The 21,075-nt window shown below is 42.5% G+C and overlaps 1 protein-coding gene across 3 annotated transcripts in view; it reads left to right on the top strand.

Moving 5' to 3' along the window:
- CARMIL1 (capping protein regulator and myosin 1 linker 1) overlaps positions 1-21,075 on the top strand; it is a 244,054-nt gene that overhangs the window by 103,830 nt on the left and 119,149 nt on the right. For all 3 annotated transcript variants that reach the window (XM_075921131.2, XM_075921132.2, XM_075921130.2), the window contains exons 4-9: positions 3,571-3,630; positions 5,825-5,946; positions 9,454-9,551; positions 9,890-9,960; positions 10,074-10,147; positions 20,193-20,268. In XM_075921131.2, the coding sequence (XP_075777246.2) occupies positions 3,571-3,630; positions 5,825-5,946; positions 9,454-9,551; positions 9,890-9,960; positions 10,074-10,147; positions 20,193-20,268 (501 nt within the window). The remainder of the gene's footprint in view (positions 1-3,570; positions 3,631-5,824; positions 5,947-9,453; positions 9,552-9,889; positions 9,961-10,073; positions 10,148-20,192; positions 20,269-21,075) is intronic.

Raw genomic sequence — 21,075 nt, 5'->3', positions numbered from 1 at the left:
GGGGAGCCGCCATTTTTAAAACCCCGCTGGTTCGAACCCCGTGCAGCGCGGCTACACGGGGCTCGAACTAGGTAGTTCGGACTAGGCTTCCTAGTTCGAACTACCGTTACTCCTCGTGAAATGAGGAGTAACGGTAGTTCGAACTAGGAAGCCTAGTTCGTGCCCCGTGTAGCTGCGCTGCACGGGGTTCGAACCAGCGGGGTTTTAAAAATGGCGGCTCCCCGCTTATGCAAATGAAGCCCGGGAAATTCAAATCCCGGGCTTCATTTGCAAGTGCGGTATGCCTACATTACCCCCCTAGTTCGAACTAGGAGGGTAGTGTAGACATACCCTGATAGAGTAATGTAGTGCACTGAAAAGTGCAGTGTCAACTGGATGATGATGCAGTTGATTTGTTTGATCGGTTGTGTTAAGTTGCAATCTACTATGTCCTAAGAACAACAGTGTTGATGTTACTTTGTTACTTTTGCATGGAATTCCAAACATTAACTTGTCTTGAACAGCTCATAAAATTGAAAATAAAATTTTATTCCATGCACACAAGCTATAATTTAAAAGAAATGAAGATTGATTAAATGGGACATTTGCCTAACACACGGAAATGTCAAGTTCTGGACTTATCTTCATACTTCCTGTCAGCACAGCCCACTTCCCCACCTAGTGACACACATCACATGTTCACAAGGAACTTACTTTTTACCTCTAATAGAGAAGGAATCACACTACACAGACATTTTGTAGTGGCATCCTAAAGAAGTGAAACACTGTATAGCTTTCATCCATTTTAGGATACCACTAGCTAATAGATAATACCTCTTTTAATTATTTTAAATTAATAAATTGACGTGCATATTTGACAATCCTGAGACAGTTTGACTCCCAAGTTATTTGTTAGGCATTTTGGAAAGGTGTATTGTATTCTACAAATGCATGGACAAGCATATGCCATTGACTCCCTTCTTGAAGTGGGCGGGGGGGGGGAGACCCTAATCTTAACGATAGAGATGTCCCCTCCCCTAGCTGTTGCGTACCTATATTCTAAAAGGGTTCTTTGCAGGATCAGCTTTTTGAGTGTGTTGCTTCTGTATAGATATTTGTTTTGTATTGAAGAGGTGTGTTCGACTAGTGTGAAATGACAGAGTTGACACGTGCAACACATACTTGTAGTGGAGTCATCAGAGACTGCTTCATAAATAATGTGCGAAGTAAGAAGATTCTAGATGATGGCAGGTAGTTCCTAAAATCATAATGGTGTGTTGGGTCAATAGGTGTACACCTAGCAGGTGTGCCAATAGACTTGCTGGGCTCCTGGACAAGATGGGGTTGGAGTTGGCTCTGTGCTCCCAGAAGGGTCGGGATCAGAGCAGCCAACCCTCAGTGCTGCCCGGAGTGTGCTTCTCCCCCTCCCTCCTGGAATGCTGGTCTCTGCCACCACCTTGGGCCCATTTGAATAGCTGGGCCCCAGGGCAGTTGACCTTCTTTCCTCCTCCGCTCTCCCCTCCCCCTGCATTGGAGGACCTGACATCTAGGTTCTAGGAAGCTGGATGACTCAGTATTGGACTGGCAGTGGGGTAGAGAGACTTACACTAGATTCAAACAAACGTTTAGCAGTTTTGAATGTCAGTAGGGATCAAAAGCTGCCATCCGATGACCAGCTGAACTATGTGTAAGTAGAGGAATGTACAGAAGATAGGTGTTGACAACACAAAAACTAGAATTAACTACAATCTCGGGTAAAAAGTAACTGAATGAGTTTCTTGCAAGGTGGGGTCTCTGTGCAAGCATTAGCTACTTTGGTGTGAGTAATAAAGAGATCCTTGCATTGCTCCTACCTTGGGCTGCATCTGTTCTGTGGCTAAACAAAGGACCATTTCTCTGCTGGAAGAAGAAGAGCATGTTTCATGAAACAGCAAAGCTACGCTGAAGTTTTGAAAGAGAATATGCAAAATACGTGGGCGCTTTCGAAAGTGAAAGTAGTCAGGACGCGGGGGGGTTTCGGCAACCCATCCTCCCTTTTTAGACAAGCCGCTCTTCCTCAAAAAATGCACCCCAACTACTTTCACGTTCGAAACTTCAGCGTAGTCTAGATGAGCCCTAAGTGTAGATTGCCAGGCTGCTTCATGCTGTGATTCTGCTGTACACATTGTTTCCTAGTTTAACGTGCATTCTTTTGTCCATCTCTTCACTTAAACAATTGCAAAGCAAAACGCAAAAGAGAAACGAAGTTCACTAAATATAAACTTTTGGGGGGGATTATTTCTCATTTCTTTGGTGGGACAGATGCGATGAGCTCTAATTAGACACGTTCATTGGATTTTAGCCTTTAACTCAAAAATCCTGAGGGAATAGAATGGCTTTAAATTGTGCTGCCTGTTTACTCACTAGTGAGAAGTATAAAGTGGTATTTTGTGAGGAAGTTTCCGGTAGACAAAAAGTGTCAATGTTTATGAAAAGTGTTTTTATTAATAGCTGATAAAAATTTAATGAATGCTTAATACATGATTTAACCAGTTAGAATACAATAAGTGAAGAAGTTGCTTATAAACATATATAGCATTTTCTACTGGTGTTCTTAGAACCACTAATAACTCATACTTCTCAGGTTACAGACTTGAAACTTTGATTAATCATTTTTAATCCATAACATTATTTATAAATACACTGTAGTATAAAATGTATTCAAATATACTAAATATTTTACTTGTATACAATATACAGTAAAACTCCGATGGTCCGGCATCTGATGGTCTGGCACTCCTGATGGTCCGGCACCATCAGGAACCCGGAAGTGCTCGGGGCAGCCAGACCATTGGAGCTGCTCTGCCCCCAGCTTCCCCGATTCAGCCGCTGCTAAAACAGCTGAATCGGGGAAGCCGGGGCAGAGCAGCTGGGGCGCTGCTGGGCTGGTCCCGTAGCGCTGCCCCTTGGGGCTGCGGGTCCCAACCCGGCAGCACACCAGCTGTCCCTGATTCAGCCGCTGCTCTGCTGAAACTGACCAGTGGCTGACTCCAGGAAGCCCGAGGCAGAGTTGCTCTGCCCTGGGCTTCCTGAAGTCAGCTGCTGATCAGTTTCAGCAGCGGCTGACTTGGGGACACCTGGGGTAGAGCAGCTGGGGTGCTGCTGGGTTGGTCTTGCCGCGCCAAGGGTCGGCGCTACCAGACCAACCTCGCAGCATTCCCGCTGCTCTGTTGCAGGTGTCCCCGATTCAGCCACCGCTGAAACTGACCAGCAGCGGCTGAATCAGGGACGCCTGGGGCAGAGCCGGACTATCGGAAGGGGGGGCTATGGAGTGGCATCCCTCCCACCTCACCCCAGACCTCTCATAGCCCCCCCTTCTGATAGTCTGCCAAATCTGATAATCTGGCACCTCCTGGGTCCTAAAGGTGCCAGATTATCGGAAGCTTACTGTAGTTATATAGAGCGGACACATAATTACTTTTAACCTCCTTGTTTAATCATTCCATACGTATTTCTCTTGCTTGTGGTTATTGTAGCATTTTCAGTTCTTTTGGCTAATGGTTAAAAATGAAAACAAAAGTTTTTATATTCTACGCTTGTTTTATGTTACAGCTAGAACTAACGTTCAGCTACTTAGAAATCCAGGGAGTAACCTCCAGTAAACCAGGTCAGGTGAGTGCTTCCAAGATCAAAAGGATTAAGTTTGTAAAGTTCTGATCGACAATACCAGAAGTGTTCTAATTAGAATGTAATAATTTACTTTCTACTTAGTTTTAAATCTTCATTCTGATCAAGCAAGTAACGTTATTGAATGTAGAAGTTCTCAGCACAGTGCACATTTAAATTCTTATGTTCGCACTGCTTATAAAGCCCAGCAATAATAATAGTAATTTGAAAAGTCAAGTTTAGGAATGTGAAATGTGTGGGTGGAATGTAGATAAGAAATGCATCTTTCATAACTCAGTTGGAACAGAACTAATTGGATGTACATTTTCGTTTGTAATATAAATGTGAAGTTTTTCTCAGCAATAATGAAGAACAATGATATTTTGAGATTATGTATTCCATACTCTGCAAGTCTGTGGATTTTTATAGGAAACCCTAGCAAATAGTGGTGCTTAAATTACATACAGACCTGAAGAAGAGCTGTGTGGCTCAAAGCTTGTCTGGCTAACCATCAGAAGGTGATCCAATAAAAGATATTACCTCCCCCACCTTATCTCTCTAATATCCTGGGACCAACACAGCTACAATTACCTGCATACACAGTATTAATTTAATTTCAGGAGTACAGATACCATTCCTTTTTGGAAAGCTGCTTCTTTGTGTGGATCACAAGAACGTGTTTGAAATAAGCTGTGGTTACATGTGCCAGAAGGAAGAGCGTTTCTATATATTTACTTTAAAAAAAAATTGAGCTTCTTGGTTAGAGTCCTCAAATCTAATTGTATCCAAGTCTATATAAGCTACAATATCGTACGAAACCTCTGTGTTGGTTTTTCCAGAGGTTAGAAAAGTGCACTGCTGAGTTATTATTCAAACACCAAAGACTTGCATATTTAAAACTTGATATTTTCAGTCTAGCTGTTTGAGTTTTCTCTATATTCGTTTTCTTAGAAAACTGCAATTTTTAAAAAGTAGCTATCAGAGGCATTTAGCAAACTGTTCTGTTGTCTTTATTTTGGGGGAGAGACTGGAGTTTTTTGAAAGATGCTAAAATGTAATGACAATATTTTTGAAAAGGGGTCAGATTACTTATTATAGGAACTGATGATGGGAGAATAGGTAACTGATTTTTTGAATACAGTACAACACTTATGCTGGGTTCACAAGTAAAGTGCTTGCCTTCAGTGACAAAAAGAGGGGGAGGAAATTAGCTTTCATCCAGCATATCATTTTAACATAACACTTTTGATATGCTTGTGCAATACTTACATTAATTATGTTTAAGCATTTAGAGCTGTCGATGGAGACTGGTTGATTCTCTGACAGCTTGCTTGGGTAGGACAGTAGTGTTAGAATTTTCTTGTGAACAGCATGTATAATGGGGAAACAAATTGTCCTTCAACTCAGCTTCTAAAAGCCCAATAAGGAGCTGAAAAAATGTGGAGGGTCACAGTGTACGCATTGAACTATTATTGCATCTTCTAGGATTATCTTGTGTAGAGAAAGCTATAAAGAGGTGCCAAATGGTAAGGCCGAAGGCTCTTACATAGTTCGTGTGTCAGCAATGCCATAATCTAATTTAGACAGTTTGATAGCAGGCTGGCATTAGTTTTTAAAACACGTCCACAACACCTCTTATGCAACAGTGCTGTTAGGTCAAACAAGTCACTACATCATTTACACCGACAATAATACAGATATTTTCTCCCTTTTAGGGTATTGTCTTAACATTAGATATAAATGACACAGATCAGAATCCTTGAGTGTCTCCAAAGGATCATAGTCATTGATTAATTAGCTATTGTTTATGCTCAAGAAGGCAAGCTCCATCTATTGCATATTTTTCTGCCTTACTATACTTTTCTTACACTCTGAAACTCATTTTAAAATTGGAGAGCGCTACTGCTCAGGCTTTCAGTTTTAGCTTGGAAGTCTCAGCTGAGATCAGTTCATTTTTAAATCTTTACACTGCGACAGAGGAAGACATTTGGCTTACAGAAAAAGAAAACAGACTTTGAGTCTACATTTCCTTTCTTTATTGGAGAGTTGTTCTTCCTTGGAACATTTGTCACCTCATAGTAATAATCAGTGGGTAAATTAGCATATATTTAACATCCAACTGTTATTATTCCAAAGGTTTCTTTACATGGAAATTAATTCTACAGTGCTTATATTTTTTTCTGACCTACATTTTATGCAGCTGCTTGTTGAAACAGAGAAATGCAGCATTTCCATGAAGATCGCTTCATCAGAAGATGTGAACGAAGTGATGGCACACATTGGAACGTGCCTCAGGAAAATATTCCCGGGTCTGTCTCCAGTGTAGGTACTCATTTTTTGGACATCTGTAGTGCATATAGCTCACCAGATTGTTCAGGTAGGCTGACTAGCCACTGTTCCCTGCCCTCTGGTCCTCACCTTTCATTAGGAACATACTTTAGATGTAAGAAACATTTTTGAGCCTGAGGCTGACTCTCATTTGAGCTTCTCTGTAGTAATATGGAAGAGTCCTTAATTAGTGTAAAGTCAGTATAGAAGCAGGCATGGCTGGCACATGCTGCATTTTAGAGACTCCCTCTGGTGTAACAGCTCTTTTGAGAAGCTAGGTGACATTCTGGTCTCTCTAGCTCCAGGGATTGGAAGAGGGTCTAACAGTATTACAAGGTCTCCTTTTTGCCTCCTCACTTCCCAGATCTTGGGCCCACCTGAGGGTCTGGCCCTTTGTTCTCAATAATTTCTTTTCTCTAGTGGTTGTTCCTAAACAACTGTGATGTTTGCTAGTTTTTTTCCAGGTAATTATCTGGAGCTAAAATCCAATCTGGGGCAGGGATTGGGATCAGGACTATGATATTCATAATTTTTCAGATGTCACAGTTGGGAACTAAGTTGTTAAAACTGAACCCTAGGCCTTTCATCACGTACCATCAGCAAAACAACTAGTCTGCTGCCTTTCTCACTTTACCTCAGAAATTTGCCTGTGTTTTATACTCTGCTTCTGTATTTCATCTTTCCTAATTATTCCTACCTTATTTGTTTCCTTTCTCCTATTTCTGCCATCTTCCTTTTCTGTATTCTTTCATCCTACAGCAAAGTTGAATAGCTTTTCTTTTGTTTTCTTCACTTTGTTCTCACTTGGTTCCTTGATCTTTCTCCCTGCCCTAGTTGAACTGATACTTCCCACTCTGCTAGTCTCCATTCTACTCTCATTTTTCTAGGGGTTAAAAAACAAACATGCATATGTTCCATGTAAAATATAGCTTTCCTTTTGACAAGCACTTTCATAAACAATTGTTTTAAAATTGACACTCCAGAAAAATGTAAGTGACACAGGAGAGGTAAATTACAGTTTTCTCACCGGCTGTGCATCCTGTGTTACTTAACTTTCCTGCAGGTTGAGTGGGAAATAGTCTACATGCCTGGGAAGTTGACACTTGTAGGTCTGTAAAGGAAAGCAATTGATGTATCAGTCTTTTAGCATGTATTGCTAACTTACTCTAGAGTTTTGCAGAACAGAGAAGGCATGCATGTCTGTCCTTTGTTCAGACAACCTCATATTACTTCTTAAGAATAAAGCAAAGAGACTCTTTATTTGGTGTGGAGATAAAGGAAACTGTCTGAATTTAGAGGTTAGAACAAGGCAGCCAATGTGTGTCCACAGAGTACATGAAGCCCTTGAGAAATCTTCATGCTCTTGGCACAGTTTTTAATACTTTAGCTGCACTTTCATATGTGGCTCTATATAAACAGCAACACTTGAAGTAGAGATATGAATGACTAGTCGACTAATCACTCCCTCCTACCCCTCCGGGCTGCCTCTATCACAAAGAGGCAGCAAGGGATGGGGAAGAGGATGGGATGCTTCAAAGTGGCAGTGCCGCATGGAGCACAGGGCCAGATCCAGGGCTCCATTGGCACTGCTGCTTTGAAATGCCACATGCAGCCCGGGGCCAACTGGGGGCTGCATGTAGCATTTTAAAGTGGCAGCGCCATGGGGAGTCTGGGGTCTGCTGGGGACTCCCCCCGCTGACCCCGGGCTCCATGCAGCAATGCCGCTTTGAAACGCTGTGGGGAGCACAGGGCCAGCAAGGGACTGCTTGAGTCTCCCTCTGGCCCTATGCTCCCAGCAGTGTTCTTGCCTTTGAAATCTAGCAACAACCCCAAGGCTATTGCTACACGTAAAAGTCAGAGGCATCCTTATCGACTAATCAAATAGTTGATGCAAATTGCATCAACTATTCCATTACCAATTAATCTAAATTAACTTGAAGTGAGGCCGTTGTGCTCATTGTTGGTGTGAAATAATGAGAGCAAGAGATGATCCTGGTACAGAACAGGAATAATTGAGTCATTCATGTTAGAACAGCTATGTAACATAAGAATTGCAGTTAAAGACTGTATTAAAAGAGAGTACAAACACCCTAGCAAAGCTGCAGCATGGACTCAGACTGTAATAATGGTGTAGTTCAACAGTATATATGTGAGATTTTTGGGACCCTTCAGTGGACAGATTGTGAGGGGTTATATTTGTCATGTGGTTCGATTTATTTTACATCCAGGGGGAACCAGTACACTTTGGGGCTAATTAACCACTTTCTTATTTATTGCAAGCTTTAAGCAGTTTATACAGTTGTTTACATTTTACAAACCTTAAAAAAAAAATTACTATACAACTTAAACCTTAAATATTATAAATTCTAAAGTAATGAATACAGTGCAAAGCAATGCAAAAGTAATTACTAATAGATACATTATATACAATAATAAAACCTAATTCACTTACACGTCACCCGTATGCTACCCACAGTGCCAGGCAGGAGTCGTGGTTCTGTTTCTTCCCACACATTGGAACTCCACGCACGTGGGTGTGAAGGGCCTAATTACTTCTAGTTATATCAAGCAGGACGTGTGGGTCAGTCCTGCTCATTCGCTCCCATCGATTGTTCTCACTAAGCCCAGTTTATAGCAGAGAGACTTGGTCGTTCTAATAATATCTACCAATTGATTAAGTATTGTGTAGGATCTGTAAAATGCCCAGTGCCCCTATTTGGGGTACATCCTGCTATCCAGGATGTTATTGCTATGTGCGCAGTTGATAGTTTCATGGCTGCATCTGTACTTTTTGCTTATCAAAAACAAGTACCAATACAAGGCTGCTTGCCCTGTGTTCTTGAATGAAGTTAATGGGTAGCAGGTTAAAAACTAATAAAAGAAAGTTCTTCTTCACACAGTGTGTAGTCAATCTGTGGAACTCCTTGCCAGAGGAGGCTGTGAAGGCTAGGACTGTAACAGAGTTTAAAGAGAAGCTAGATAATTTCATGGAAGTTAGGTCCATAAAAGACTATTAGCCAGGGGATAGAAATGGTGTCCCTAGCCTCTGTTTGTCAGAGGCTGGAGAAGGATGGCAGGAGACAAATTGTTTGATCATTGTTTTCATTCCACCCTCTCTGGGGCACCTGGTGCTGGCCACTGTCAGCAGACAGGCTGCTGGGCTTGATGGACCTTTGGTCTGACCCAATACGGCCGTTCTTAAGTTCTTGACATGGTCTCGCGTATCATTCATTGTTATTCAGAAGATGTTCCATGACAATGGGTGGGCATCTCCTTTGGGTTAAGTACAAGAGGCAGCAGCTGTGTCGATGAGAGAAGCTCTCTCTCCAACATAGCATCCGCACCAGCTGTTAGGTTTGTATAACTATGTTGCTTAGGGGTGCGGATTTTCCCACTCGTATATGAGTGTCTTTAAAACGCACATAAGATTTGTGTGTGTGTGATAAATGTGCGCACATATTTACAAACTTATATTACCTATGTATTCCCCCTTGCATGTAGGAGAATCATGAAAAAAGTAACTATGGAGCCCCCAGAAAGACTGACTAATCTTCAGGCACTATGGGACAGCCAGACTGTGACAGAACTGGGACCTTGTGGTGAGAATGAACTTTTAAAGCTGAGCTACATAGTAGTCGGAAATTTCAATGTCAGGGAAGTTTAATTCTATTCCTGGCAGAACCCAGTCAAGGTGTAATTTAGTTTTGAGGTGTAATTAGCAGAGTGGACTCATGATTGGTGGATGAAGATACTATTTTTAAGCTTTGTTGCAACCTGCCATATATTATAGACAACATGCTATAGTTTTGTCTTTCTGCATCTGCCTGCAGTATAATGGATAGGTTTCAGAGAGGGAATGAGAGTGAGTTTTGAACCATTGTACGTACTGTTTTGTGTATTTGCCATGGTGAAAATTATTCTTCTTTTTTGTTTCTAGGGGGATTTTCACAAATGTATGCATGTGTTTGTGACTGGCTTGGATTTCCCTATAGGGACGAGGTACAGTGGGTAAGTAAATATCTCACACTGAGATTTATTTCAGCTAAACATGCAAAAAATGAGAGACTGTGAAACCAAGAAAACCAGTTTTCCTGAGATGTGTTTTTGTGAATTTATAATAGGATGTGGATACAATCTATCTGACCCAAGATACCAGGGAGTTGAATTTGCAAGACTTCAGCCATCTTGACCACAGGTGAACAATGTCCTTTATGTATAATATACTCCTGGTGTAATTCTGTGACATAAAACCACAATCTTTTTAAATTCTGCATATGTTATTTGCCAAGCCAATATAATCCTGCCAGTTTAAATTATTTTGATAATTTTAAAATGCCTATCAGCAAGCGTGTCTGTAATAATACAGACAGCAAAAATTATTCAGGGAATGGTTTTTTTTTGACAAAGAGATTCCTTACTAGCATATTAATACAGTGCTTTGAGTAATAATTAATTTAAAAGTACAATGCAGAAGGTTATTTTCCATGCCTTTCTGAAGCATTGGAAGGCTGTGGGAAATCAGGGGTAATGGAGGAACTGAGGGAGAGGGAAGTAATTGCTGGGCAGAAATCTGGGAGTGAAACTGGAGGGTGGCTGTGTGTGGGTGGGAGAAATATGCAATAGGTTTTTTGGGGGAAGAAGGGGCTGGAATTGTTAGGGAGCCTTCTCTGTGCAAATTCTGAAGGACTCTTAGCCTCTCCGATTCAGTCGGGCATATTTGTCCCTGCACACCCACTTAGCCACCACCACATCCCCATGTGTCACCCTTATGTATCCTCCTCTCTCCCCCCATATCCCATGCTTCCTTACCTGGGCCTGTGAGCAAGGTGCTGGGAGGAACCTTCCTGCTCCCTAACAACTGTTGACTGCTAGAGCCAACGTACTGACTGCCCTCTGTTCTGACACCACACCAGCCTGGGAGGGGAGGGAGGAAGGCGTAACTGCAGCGCCTTGCCAGCAGAATCAGTTTTCTGCAGAGAAATAAAAATCTGCAAGGGATATGAATTCTGCACATATACAGTGGTGTAGAATTTCCCCGTTAGTAACAATAGTACCCTGAAAGTCATAATTTTCTCATCTTAACTAGCCCTTCCAAAAGGGTTGATGCTTCCCTTCATGAAATGGAGATAGTGGGAGAGCTGTGAATTGGGGATTGCCTGCTGAAGTGGTCTTATTCCTAAGCATAGCTTCCACAAAGCTGTTCTTCCCCATCAGCACAAAAGCCATGCAGAGCACACTTCATTTGGGAGCTTGCTTGCTTGCATTTTTTTCCCCACAAGTGTAGTGTAGCAAGCATGTCTATATGTTTTTTTTTTTAATTTGACTTACTCATGAAATTAGCCAACAGATAAATTTGGTTTAGAGCATCACACTTTGAAGGCTCCTTTCTATTATTGGTCATAAAGTAAAGATGCAAACTGTGTTGCCTTTGCTCCTGAAGACCCTCTTTCTCCTTGTGTATAGAGTAGGAGAAATGTTTTCTGCTGAAAATTTAGAAGTTACTGGTGGTTCAGTTACATTCCACAAAATAGTGACTCCAGAAAGAATGGAAGTCATCCTGGATATGCTCACTGGAGGAAAGGAACTAATTGAGAATAATTGGGGAGTTAGGACACTGACTATGAGCTGCTTGAATTCAGTGAAGTACAAAATTTAGTTAATCAAATGCAGCAGTATAAGGATCTTGGATTTCAGGAAAATAAATTTTGAATACAGTTAGTATGTGAAATGGAACAAATCTAACAACATAGAATAAAACTGAAAAACCTTGAGACAGTGTAAGTAAGGTGTGACAGAGTGCATTTTCACTGTAAGAAGAATGAAAGAAATAAGAATCTACCAGAGAGCTGAGGTTAAAAATCTTAGAATGGAGAGAGGTAAACAAGAATGTTCATTTGGGGATTCCTGAGGCAAAATGAGGACAGCAAAAAAGCAGAATAAATACATACAAATTAAACAGCATAATAAGCAAAATAGCATAATAGTTTAAAATGTGTGGCAGCTGAGAGATAGCAGAAAGAATGTAGGAGTCCCTGAGTAAATGGGATGAGAGTATGAAAAAATGTTTAAAAATGGATGACTGCCTTTCTTATATAGGGAAAAAAAAAGTTTGAACCATTGGTAAGTAGGGAAGATCCTGTAAAAGTACCATCTAGATCAGGGGTCTCCAAAGTTTTTTAGCATGAGATCACTTTTTGAATTTAAATGCCGTCAAAGATCTACCTCACACCCAGATACTCTGGACCCGCCTCCTTTGTGCTCCTTCTCCAAGGCCCCACTCCTGCTCACTCCATCCTCCCTCCCTCTCCGACTTTCACCAGGCTGGGACTGTGGGTTGGGATGCAGACTCTGGTATTAGATTAAGGGATCTGGAGTGTGAAGGGCTCTGAACTGAGCTTGTGGCAGGAGAGATTCTAGGCGCAGGCTCTGGGAAGGTGTTGGGATGCAGGGGTGCTCAGAGCTAGGCCAAGGGCTTTGGGTGTTGGAGGAGGTTCATTACTGGGGTAGGGTTTCGGAATGTGGGCTCTGGCTGGGCCCTGCTGACCTCAGGTAGCTCCTAGGTGGTGGTGCAGTGGGGCTAAGGCAGGCTCATCCCTGCCCTGGCCCTGCACCACTCCCAAAAGCAGCCAGCAAACTCCCTCCATCCCAAGCCCTGTTGTCCTCTGTCTACTCTGTGGAGATGGGATACATAGTGGAAAGGGGGGCAATCTGACATCAGCACCCGCTTCTCCCTCCCTTGCCCAGCAAGCAGGAGACTCCTGAGGGGACAGCTGCAAGCAGAAGGCAGGAGCTGTGCAGCAGTGGGGGAGGGGCAGCTGAAGTGCTGGCACTAGATAGCCTGTTGGCCGAACCAATCAGGATCACCTCTCAGAGGCTCCAGGATCTGCCAGTAGATCCCCATCTATTGGTTGGTGACTACTGATCTAGATGAAGAACAGATAAAAGCAATATACTTGAAATGCATGTATGGTATAAATCAGCTGGTTAAGATGACAGGCATCCTAAGATCTGGGGGGCGGGGAGGAGACTAACAAACTTATAGGAGCACATGAAACTGTGTTGCAGAAAATGCATCCGGGAATGAAACATTGGGTTTTCTGATCCAAAGAGTAATAGGGAATCAGAATACCTTTTAAAGAATATGATATCTTCCAGCAGATGGCTTAGAGCTCCAGTTCTAAGATCCAATAGTTATTAAGGGACATGTAAAAGTCACAAAGCCTTTTATTATGGCAGGACAAGACCACTGCACCATCCCAAAATTTGGAAATTAGCGGGGAGAGAATTTGTGGATGGAAAGTTGCTAAAATGCTGGTATAATCTATTGCAGTGGTTCCCAACGCGGTGCCCACAGGCGCCATAGCGCCCACCGGGACATTTATGTGCACCCACCTAGTGACCAGGGGTGGCTCGAGCCATTCTTGTGCCTCGGGCTCCGGGCGCCCAGTGCATGCATGGCTCCTGCCCCAGGCACCCGGTGCATGCTTGGCCTCTGCCCCTGGTGCACGGCACGTGCGCGCTGCCACCCCTGAGCACGCGGCGCATGCGCAGCCCTGTGCCCGGCAGCCCCAAAAGGTTGCAGACCACTGATCTGTTGGGTAGCCAAGATCTTACAGAATCTATTAAAGATGCTAGTTACGAGGTCTGAGATCATAGTCTTCACCTATAACATTTTGGGGGTAAAGAGTGTATTTTATATGCGTTCTGTAAAGTGTCTAAACACTGACGATGCTACGAAGCAGCAGTAATAATAATTTACCGACTTCAGCAAGAGTCTTGATTTTTTTACAGTGCTGCTGCATATCCCTCAGACTAGACTTTCAGGATCACTAAATTGCCATGAAAGCTGTTACTGCTTGGCACCCTCTCGTGTGAGGTAACAGTACAGTGATATGGTATGGTGATATGAAATACAATGGTGACCCTACCTTAATGTTATTACTATGCATTCCATGCACTGCAACAAACACTTTTTATATTTTTCTTGCACGGTAAAATATTTCTGTTAATCCTATTTTGCGGGTACACATTTCTGCTAGAGGTCAGCATAAAATTTCATGAATTACAGATAAGAGTTTGGGAGTCAAGGCTGTCTAACATAGTAGCAGCATATAACAGAGTTTGCCACTTGGGAATGCCCCTTCTTACATTTTATTAAAAGATGTATTGTGCTGTGAACCAGAAAATTGTTTAACTTAAAAAAAAATATGACCAAAAGAGAAAAGACCTCGCTTAGTTTAATAGTAGAGTAGTCATCTGGGAAGCATATATTTTAGTATGCTTGAACATCCCATAAATTTATGAATTGTTTGGGGAAAGTGTAAGCAACCTTCAATTGGAAACTTGTGTTCTTTGTTTTTAAAATATTTCATTATTTAGATTTTGTATCACTTTTAAGACAGGCTTGGGGGGCATAAAGGTGTTGAAAAATACAAATATCATGGCAAAACCTGGCATTGTTGAGCCTTGCTGAGATTTTTCTGCATTGTCTTCAATGCTTTTGTGTTGTGTGCCGTTTTCTTTTTGTAAACAATCCTTTATTTTTTAATAGCGAAGTAACACACTAACTCATAAACACAAGCCGCTAATTATAAATTAGTGAAGAAACGTTGTGGGAAATCTCCATTTTTTTGGAAATGGTCAATAATTAATTTTATTTAACATTCATTTTCATTTCCCAGAAAAAAGCACTGATGTCATACAATGTGATCAAAACAAAATCTAATAAAATACCATTTTAAACATAAATTCAAGAGTGAGTAGAGAGAGAAGAGAATTAAGGATGGGGGGGGGGAAGGATTGGAAATGAGGGAAAGTAATAGTCATAGGACTGACAGCATTCAGAAGCATCTTTTCAAATTAAGTTCAACCAAAATACACTAAGGTCCTTCTGAAAAGTGAAGGATGAAATTGGGTAGATTTCCATTGGCAGCACATTCTACACCAGCATTTCTTAAAGTATGTTCTGTGGCACACCAGTGTGCCGTGAGGCAGTCGGAGATGTGCCGCAAAGATATGGTGACCATATATTCCTTTTTTTTCCGGGACAGTGGCGGATTTAAAGACTCCCAGTGCTAGCATGGCACAGCAGCAACTCCCTGCCTCCACCCAGCACCTAAGTGGCTCCCTTGGTGCTTTGCATGGGCAGCCAGGGCTGCTGCTGGTGGCGTGCAGTTTCCAGTGCTCCAAGCTCCTGTGCAGCGCCCGCTGCCGTCCAGCAAACCCCTCTCCCCTATGGCCCTTACCTCCCGTTGTGGGACTGCCTCCGCCATGCGTGGTCGCCAGCCTGGCTGCCTCCATCCACAGGTGGTCTCCACCACTGCTGGAGGGGGAGGGTCACTGGTTGGAGCCGGTGAGCCGCTCCTGGGAGCTGCCGCTGAGTCCCGGCAGAGACTGCGCAGAGCCCAGCTGGAGTGCTGCAGAGCGGGGTACATTCAGACTCTGCTGGTGTGCACTGTGCACAGCCCTTCCTCCCCCTGCCCCTTCCCACCCTGCTGGTGGAGCAGCAGTGCACGGACCTGCTCACTCTGCCACACTCAGCAAGCTGTGTCTGGTGAGGTGGGGGGTTTCTCCCCTCCCCCCTGCACTCCTCCTAATAGGAGCCAAAGGTGGTGCAGGGACTGGACTGCACTAAAATTAGCACTGTGGGTGGCCCAGCTCCAGGCCTGGCAAGCGGTCCTTCCCTGGAAGCAGCTGAGCCCAGGGCTGCGGGGACTTCTGGGGTCCGACCACAGACTCCAGCCCCACAAACTGGAAGGCAAAAGGTGTGGGAGGCATAGGGGAAAAACTAGGGGGAAAGAGGGTGGGAGAGGAAGGGGCTTGGGCTGAGGGGACGGGGACAAGGCAGGAGAAGAAAGGGAAAGGCACCAAGGGACAGGATGGAGGAGAAACAAATGCCAGGGGGCCAAGTGGAGACAATGAGGAAAAGGGCAAGAGAACGGAGGGGAGCTGTCAGTAGGGGTGGGAGGATGGAAGGGACAGGGTGATGCTGGGAGAGGAGAGGGGAAAGGCATTGGGGGCAAGAGGGAGGAAGGGGAGGGGGAGGTGCTGGAAGAAGGGTTGAAAGGAGGGGTGGGCATGAGGAAGGAGGGAATGGAGCAAATCATGTGGGAGGGCACAGAAGGGCATGAGAGGAAGTGGGGCAAAGCATGATGAGGGAATGGGCATCAGGGAGAAAGAGGGCAAGGGGGCCAGGGGGCAGTGAGGGAAGGGGGAGGCACCAGGAGGATGCAGGGGTAAGAGAAGGTGCAGGTGCCGGGGGATTCTGGGGGTGAAGCAGAAGGGCAGACACCTGCAGGGGAGGGACCAGAACTAGAGGAGAGAGGCAGGGCAGATGTGTAGAGGGAGGTGTTAGGAGAGGGGATGAGGAGGGGTAGCTCACATGATCAGAGTGGGGCTACTGGAGGAGTGGGCACAGGGGGGAGAGAAGGGCTGGTGCAGGGGGGCAAGTCCCAGAAGGGTTGAGGGCAGTGAGAAGGGCAGGAGTCAGGACAGCAGAGGAGGGTGAGGGGTGGGGGGAAGCAGGCACCAGGGGAGGCGACAGGGCAGCAGAGGAAAAAGGTAGCGGTTTATAAGATATTTATTAATAATAACTTGGGTGCCATAGTAGCGAATCCAAACAAGCCACATGATCTCAGTACTGGTGCACAACATAAAATTCATTCAGCTTATGGGAGGAAACTCTCTTAGAGGGAACACTTCCCCCAGCCTCTCCCTGCCCTCCCCCCCCCGAGTTAATGTGATACAAATTGGGTTAATGCAATGGCAGGATTTGGTGGGGGCCATACTCATCCCTATTGGTAGGAGGATGGTGGGAAAAGTTCTTGTAAAAGATGTCGTGTGACCCCCCCCCCCCCCCTTTCTGGTCATGTGTCCATCTTGATCCCAAGAGTCAGGGGCATGATTAACAGAGATCAGGGCATATGGCTAATGTGTCCATAATTTTGGTTCAGAAAATATGGTCACCATATGCGGCGAGAACAGAGTTCAAATGGCTGCCCTTAAAGTGGCAAGCTTTTTTTTTTTTTTTTTTTTTTTTTTTTGGTCTCAACAACATCCTTGGTGTTCCCCATTTAAAAAAAAAATATTGTTTGGTGTTCCTTGGTCTTAAAAAGTTTAAGAAACACTGTTTGACAATGTATGGTCTACTGCTGTAAGTGTAACTATCTTGCCATCTTGAGGCATGATGGATGGGAAGATGGGATCCCTAAACAACAGCGTTGAGTGAGCATAGGTACTGATACCAGTAATACAAGTCTTTAGGAGTAGATTTTGACTATAAATAGTGGAAAGGATTAAGGATAAGGATTTATAAATCAGCAGCATCATCCTATCACTTTATAGGCAGACAACCTTTTTAAAACAGGGATTTGTTTAGGATCATGACAGCTCATGTTGAATAAGCTGTAGCTGGTTGATGGAGCAGCAATACTGAAAGCCTTGCAAAGAAGGAATTGCAACAGTTGTTCTTCTGGCCATGAAGTTTGTATATTACTGTTGCAAGGTCATTATGGTATAAACATGTGTACCTGACACAAATTGCACAACTGAAAAATAAGCCTACTTTTGTACCATGCCCCATGCATAGCTTTCCAAGGCAAGGATAATGACAAAAGAGACACCAAGTTTCTTAATCTGATTCATTACCTTCATACTAATCCCATCAGATGGCGCTACAAAGGAGAAACTATCTTTTGTATAGATGATCTCTACTCAACAGCAAGACTTCATTTTTTCAAGCTTGAGGATGTAATAGTCCTGATTTAAATATGACAATATTCAAATATCATGCCACAGCTGAGGCTAAAATTGCAGAGTCGGTTTGACAAGTTTTTGTGTATCCTCATCATCATCATGCTGATGACAATGTACTGTACTATACGTTTGAAAATGAATTCACAAGGATGATTTGAACAACATGGGCAACAGGCCCATGCCTTGTGGAGTCCTACATTTGTATATCTGAACTAAAGTCTAAAAAGAACCTTCTTGTATAGTAACTTTTGGTGCAAGACACTGTTCTCCCTTTGCTTTAAAGATGGCCTTATATTTCAGAATATAGAAAACTACAGTTTCCAGAAGAATACAGTAGAACCTTGTAGTTCTGAACGCCAGAATTACAAACCAAGCAGTAAACCATACACCTCATTTGCAACCGGAAGCGTATTCAGGCAGCAGCAGACACACATCAGAGCCAAAAAATCAAAACCCTCAAATACAGTACAGTGCTGAGTTTAAACATAAGCTCTAAAAAAAGGGGGCTGGGAGAAGCAGCATTTTTCTTCTGCGCGTAAAGTTTCAAAGTTGTGTTAATTAAATGTTCAGTTGTAAACTTTTGAAAAAACCACCCTAACGTGTTCAGTTATGAACGTTTCAGAGTTATGACTAACCTCAATTCCCAAGGTGTTCATAACTCTGAGGTTCTACTGTAAAGTCTCGTTAATGTTTGTCTGGAAATTCATTAGAATCATACATACATCTGAGTGTCCAGTTGTTTGATACCACCACCAAACTGATATTGAAATAAAATAGGTAAATGAGGGGTGGGCGGGGAATAAAGGAAAGAGGAGCTGTGGGTGCTATTAAAATATATTGGGAAGAATGTTCACTGCAGCAAAGATACCTGCCAGTACAAATTCCTGGATGGAAAGCTAGGGAAAGAACAGTTTAAAAGGCTAACATTTACAAATTATGTTCCATGAGGAATGAGGTTCAGTTTACACTAGCAATAGATAGATTTAGAATTATTACATATACAGTAGCTACAGTAGAACACCAGCGTTACAAACGACAGGTCAACCATGCAACTCATTTGGTACTGGAAGTGCATAATCAGGCAGCAATAGAGATACACCCACACACAAAGCAAATACAATACTATATTGAATGTAAACTGCTTTAACAAAATAAAGGAAAACTTTAAAAAAAAACATTTAACAAGGTAAGGAAACAGCTTGTTTTATTTAAATTAAGATGATTAAAAACATTTTGCTTTTGCATAGTAAAATTTCAAAGCTGTGTTAAGTCAGTGTTCAGTTGTAAACTTTCGCTAGAGCAACCATAATATTTTGTGCAGAGTTACGAACATTTCATAGTTATGAACAATGTCTATTCCTGAAGTGTTCATAACTCTCAGGTTCTCTTGTATGTTCTAGTGTCTGCTTTGCAAGGCAAGGGTTTATATATATATATATATATATATATATATATATTTTTGTGGGCAAATATCTCCATGGGCATGTCTACACGAAAGGGGAAGGTCGACTTAAGATATGCAATTCCATCTATGTTAATTACGTAGCTGGAGTTGACATGTCTTAAATCACTACCCACACAGTGGGAAGTAGACAGGAACAAACACTCCTGTTGGCTTCCTTTATTCCTCATGAGGAGTAGGAGTACTGGAACAGAAAAGGACGTCCTCTGCTTGAATTAGCAGGTCTTCACTAGACCTGCTAAATCGAACCCTGAACAATCGACTGTGACAGTTTCTAGACATGGCTTGTGTGTATTAATGTGGAAGAGGGGAGATTATCTGACTGCTGTGTTGTACTACTTAGCGCGCTAACTGCTTTGATAATACTTGATGTGGTGCTCTGCTTTGGTGTTGCATGCAAAGATTTTGCAGCATGACTTTATCAGTGTGTATTTGTGGAAAAACTAATAGAAGAAGAGCAGATCAAAGTAAGAAGCTTGGAATAAGGGAACTGGACTCATTTAGAATTTCATTTGTAAAATCCCTTTTACAGTCGGGAAAGGGTTTTTGCTGAAAGTCACATTATCCTTTTGCGTGGCCTTTGTTTCCTTTGAGGTTATGACTTGAGATAAGGAGATGTTGACTGGAATCAGTCACAGAATTATATTAAAACATCAGGCTGCCAAAAAGCGCTTAGTACCATGCTCAACTATAATTAATGATTATTAATAAGCTTAAATATGTCACAGGCTGACGAAAAAGCAATGGTCAGACTTGGGATGGCAGCTCAGATGGTTTCCTGGTTTAAATATCCATATGGATATTATTTGACCAGTCAAAAGGTTCACGTTAAAATTAAGTCAAGTCATAGCAAATCCATTTGATTTTCCCACCAGCATTATTTGTAAATTTGGAGCTTTCTAAAACCCTGATAATTAACTATTAAGAGAGAATCAAAGTAAACTAAATATATAAGAATAAATGTTTAGCTGAACAACCTGACAGTAGGTGTGAACAGTGTGTAAACATGTTTTTCTTTTTCTAGAGACTTAATACCTATCGTTGCTGCCCTGGAATACAATCAGTGGTTTACAAAGCTGTCCTCTAAGGATCTGAAATTAGTAAGTAATAAAAAACAGGTTCACCCACTTTTACCTGGCTTTACTGTATTTTATAGCACGGTAAAATAGCTGTATTTTATAGCATGGTAATCATTCCCAGAAAGAGGCATTTATTCATCAGTGGAAAGCAGAGTAGAATCAGTCTGCTGGGAAATAATTTTCTAAAAATGAACTTGCAATAACAGTTGTTATTTTCAGGAAAATTATTCATTTGAGTACAGTGATACCAAAATATTTCATTGTTTTCAGCAGAATTGTATGACTAAATAAGAAACCATTTTCAAAGCAACCTGGTACCCACTCGAGGAACAGGGCATATTTGGATTGTGTTTGCATTGCTCCTGCACTATGAAAATAGGCTTTCCTCTCACTCTGTATTACATCCTAATAAAAAGAAGCATCCACTTTTTTCAGAGTGAAGACAGTCAGATATATTAATAAATATGTAATCATGTAAGATAATTGCATTGTTCCACCAATCCAACATGGTGGAGTGGAAGATGTTAAAAATATTAGATAACTTATTTATATAAATAAAACTTTTAAAATTTAATTTGAAGTATAAAGTTCATTCTCTAAGATGCAATTTTTTCAAGCTAGCCCCAAAAATGTGGACAAAACTGAGGGTCCCACATTCAGCAGCTACCCCTCCCCCATCCTTCCAGAGCTTCTGGAGTGCTGCAAATAGCTGATTTGTGGCCGTCAAGCACAGGAGGGGGAAAGTAGCGAAGAGAGGGGAGGTAGTGACTTGGAGCTGCAGAGCCCTGTGGCTGGAGCTCCAGGAGTGCAGCCAGATGGCGATAGGTC

The sequence above is a fragment of the Pelodiscus sinensis genome, chromosome 2, assembly GCF_052426305.1.
Source record: "Pelodiscus sinensis isolate ZL-2025 chromosome 2, ASM5242630v1, whole genome shotgun sequence".
Lineage (NCBI taxonomy): Eukaryota > Metazoa > Chordata > Testudines > Trionychidae > Pelodiscus > Pelodiscus sinensis.
The sequence above is the reverse complement of the archived record's forward strand: the minus strand, read 5'-3'. Positions and strand labels throughout refer to the sequence as shown.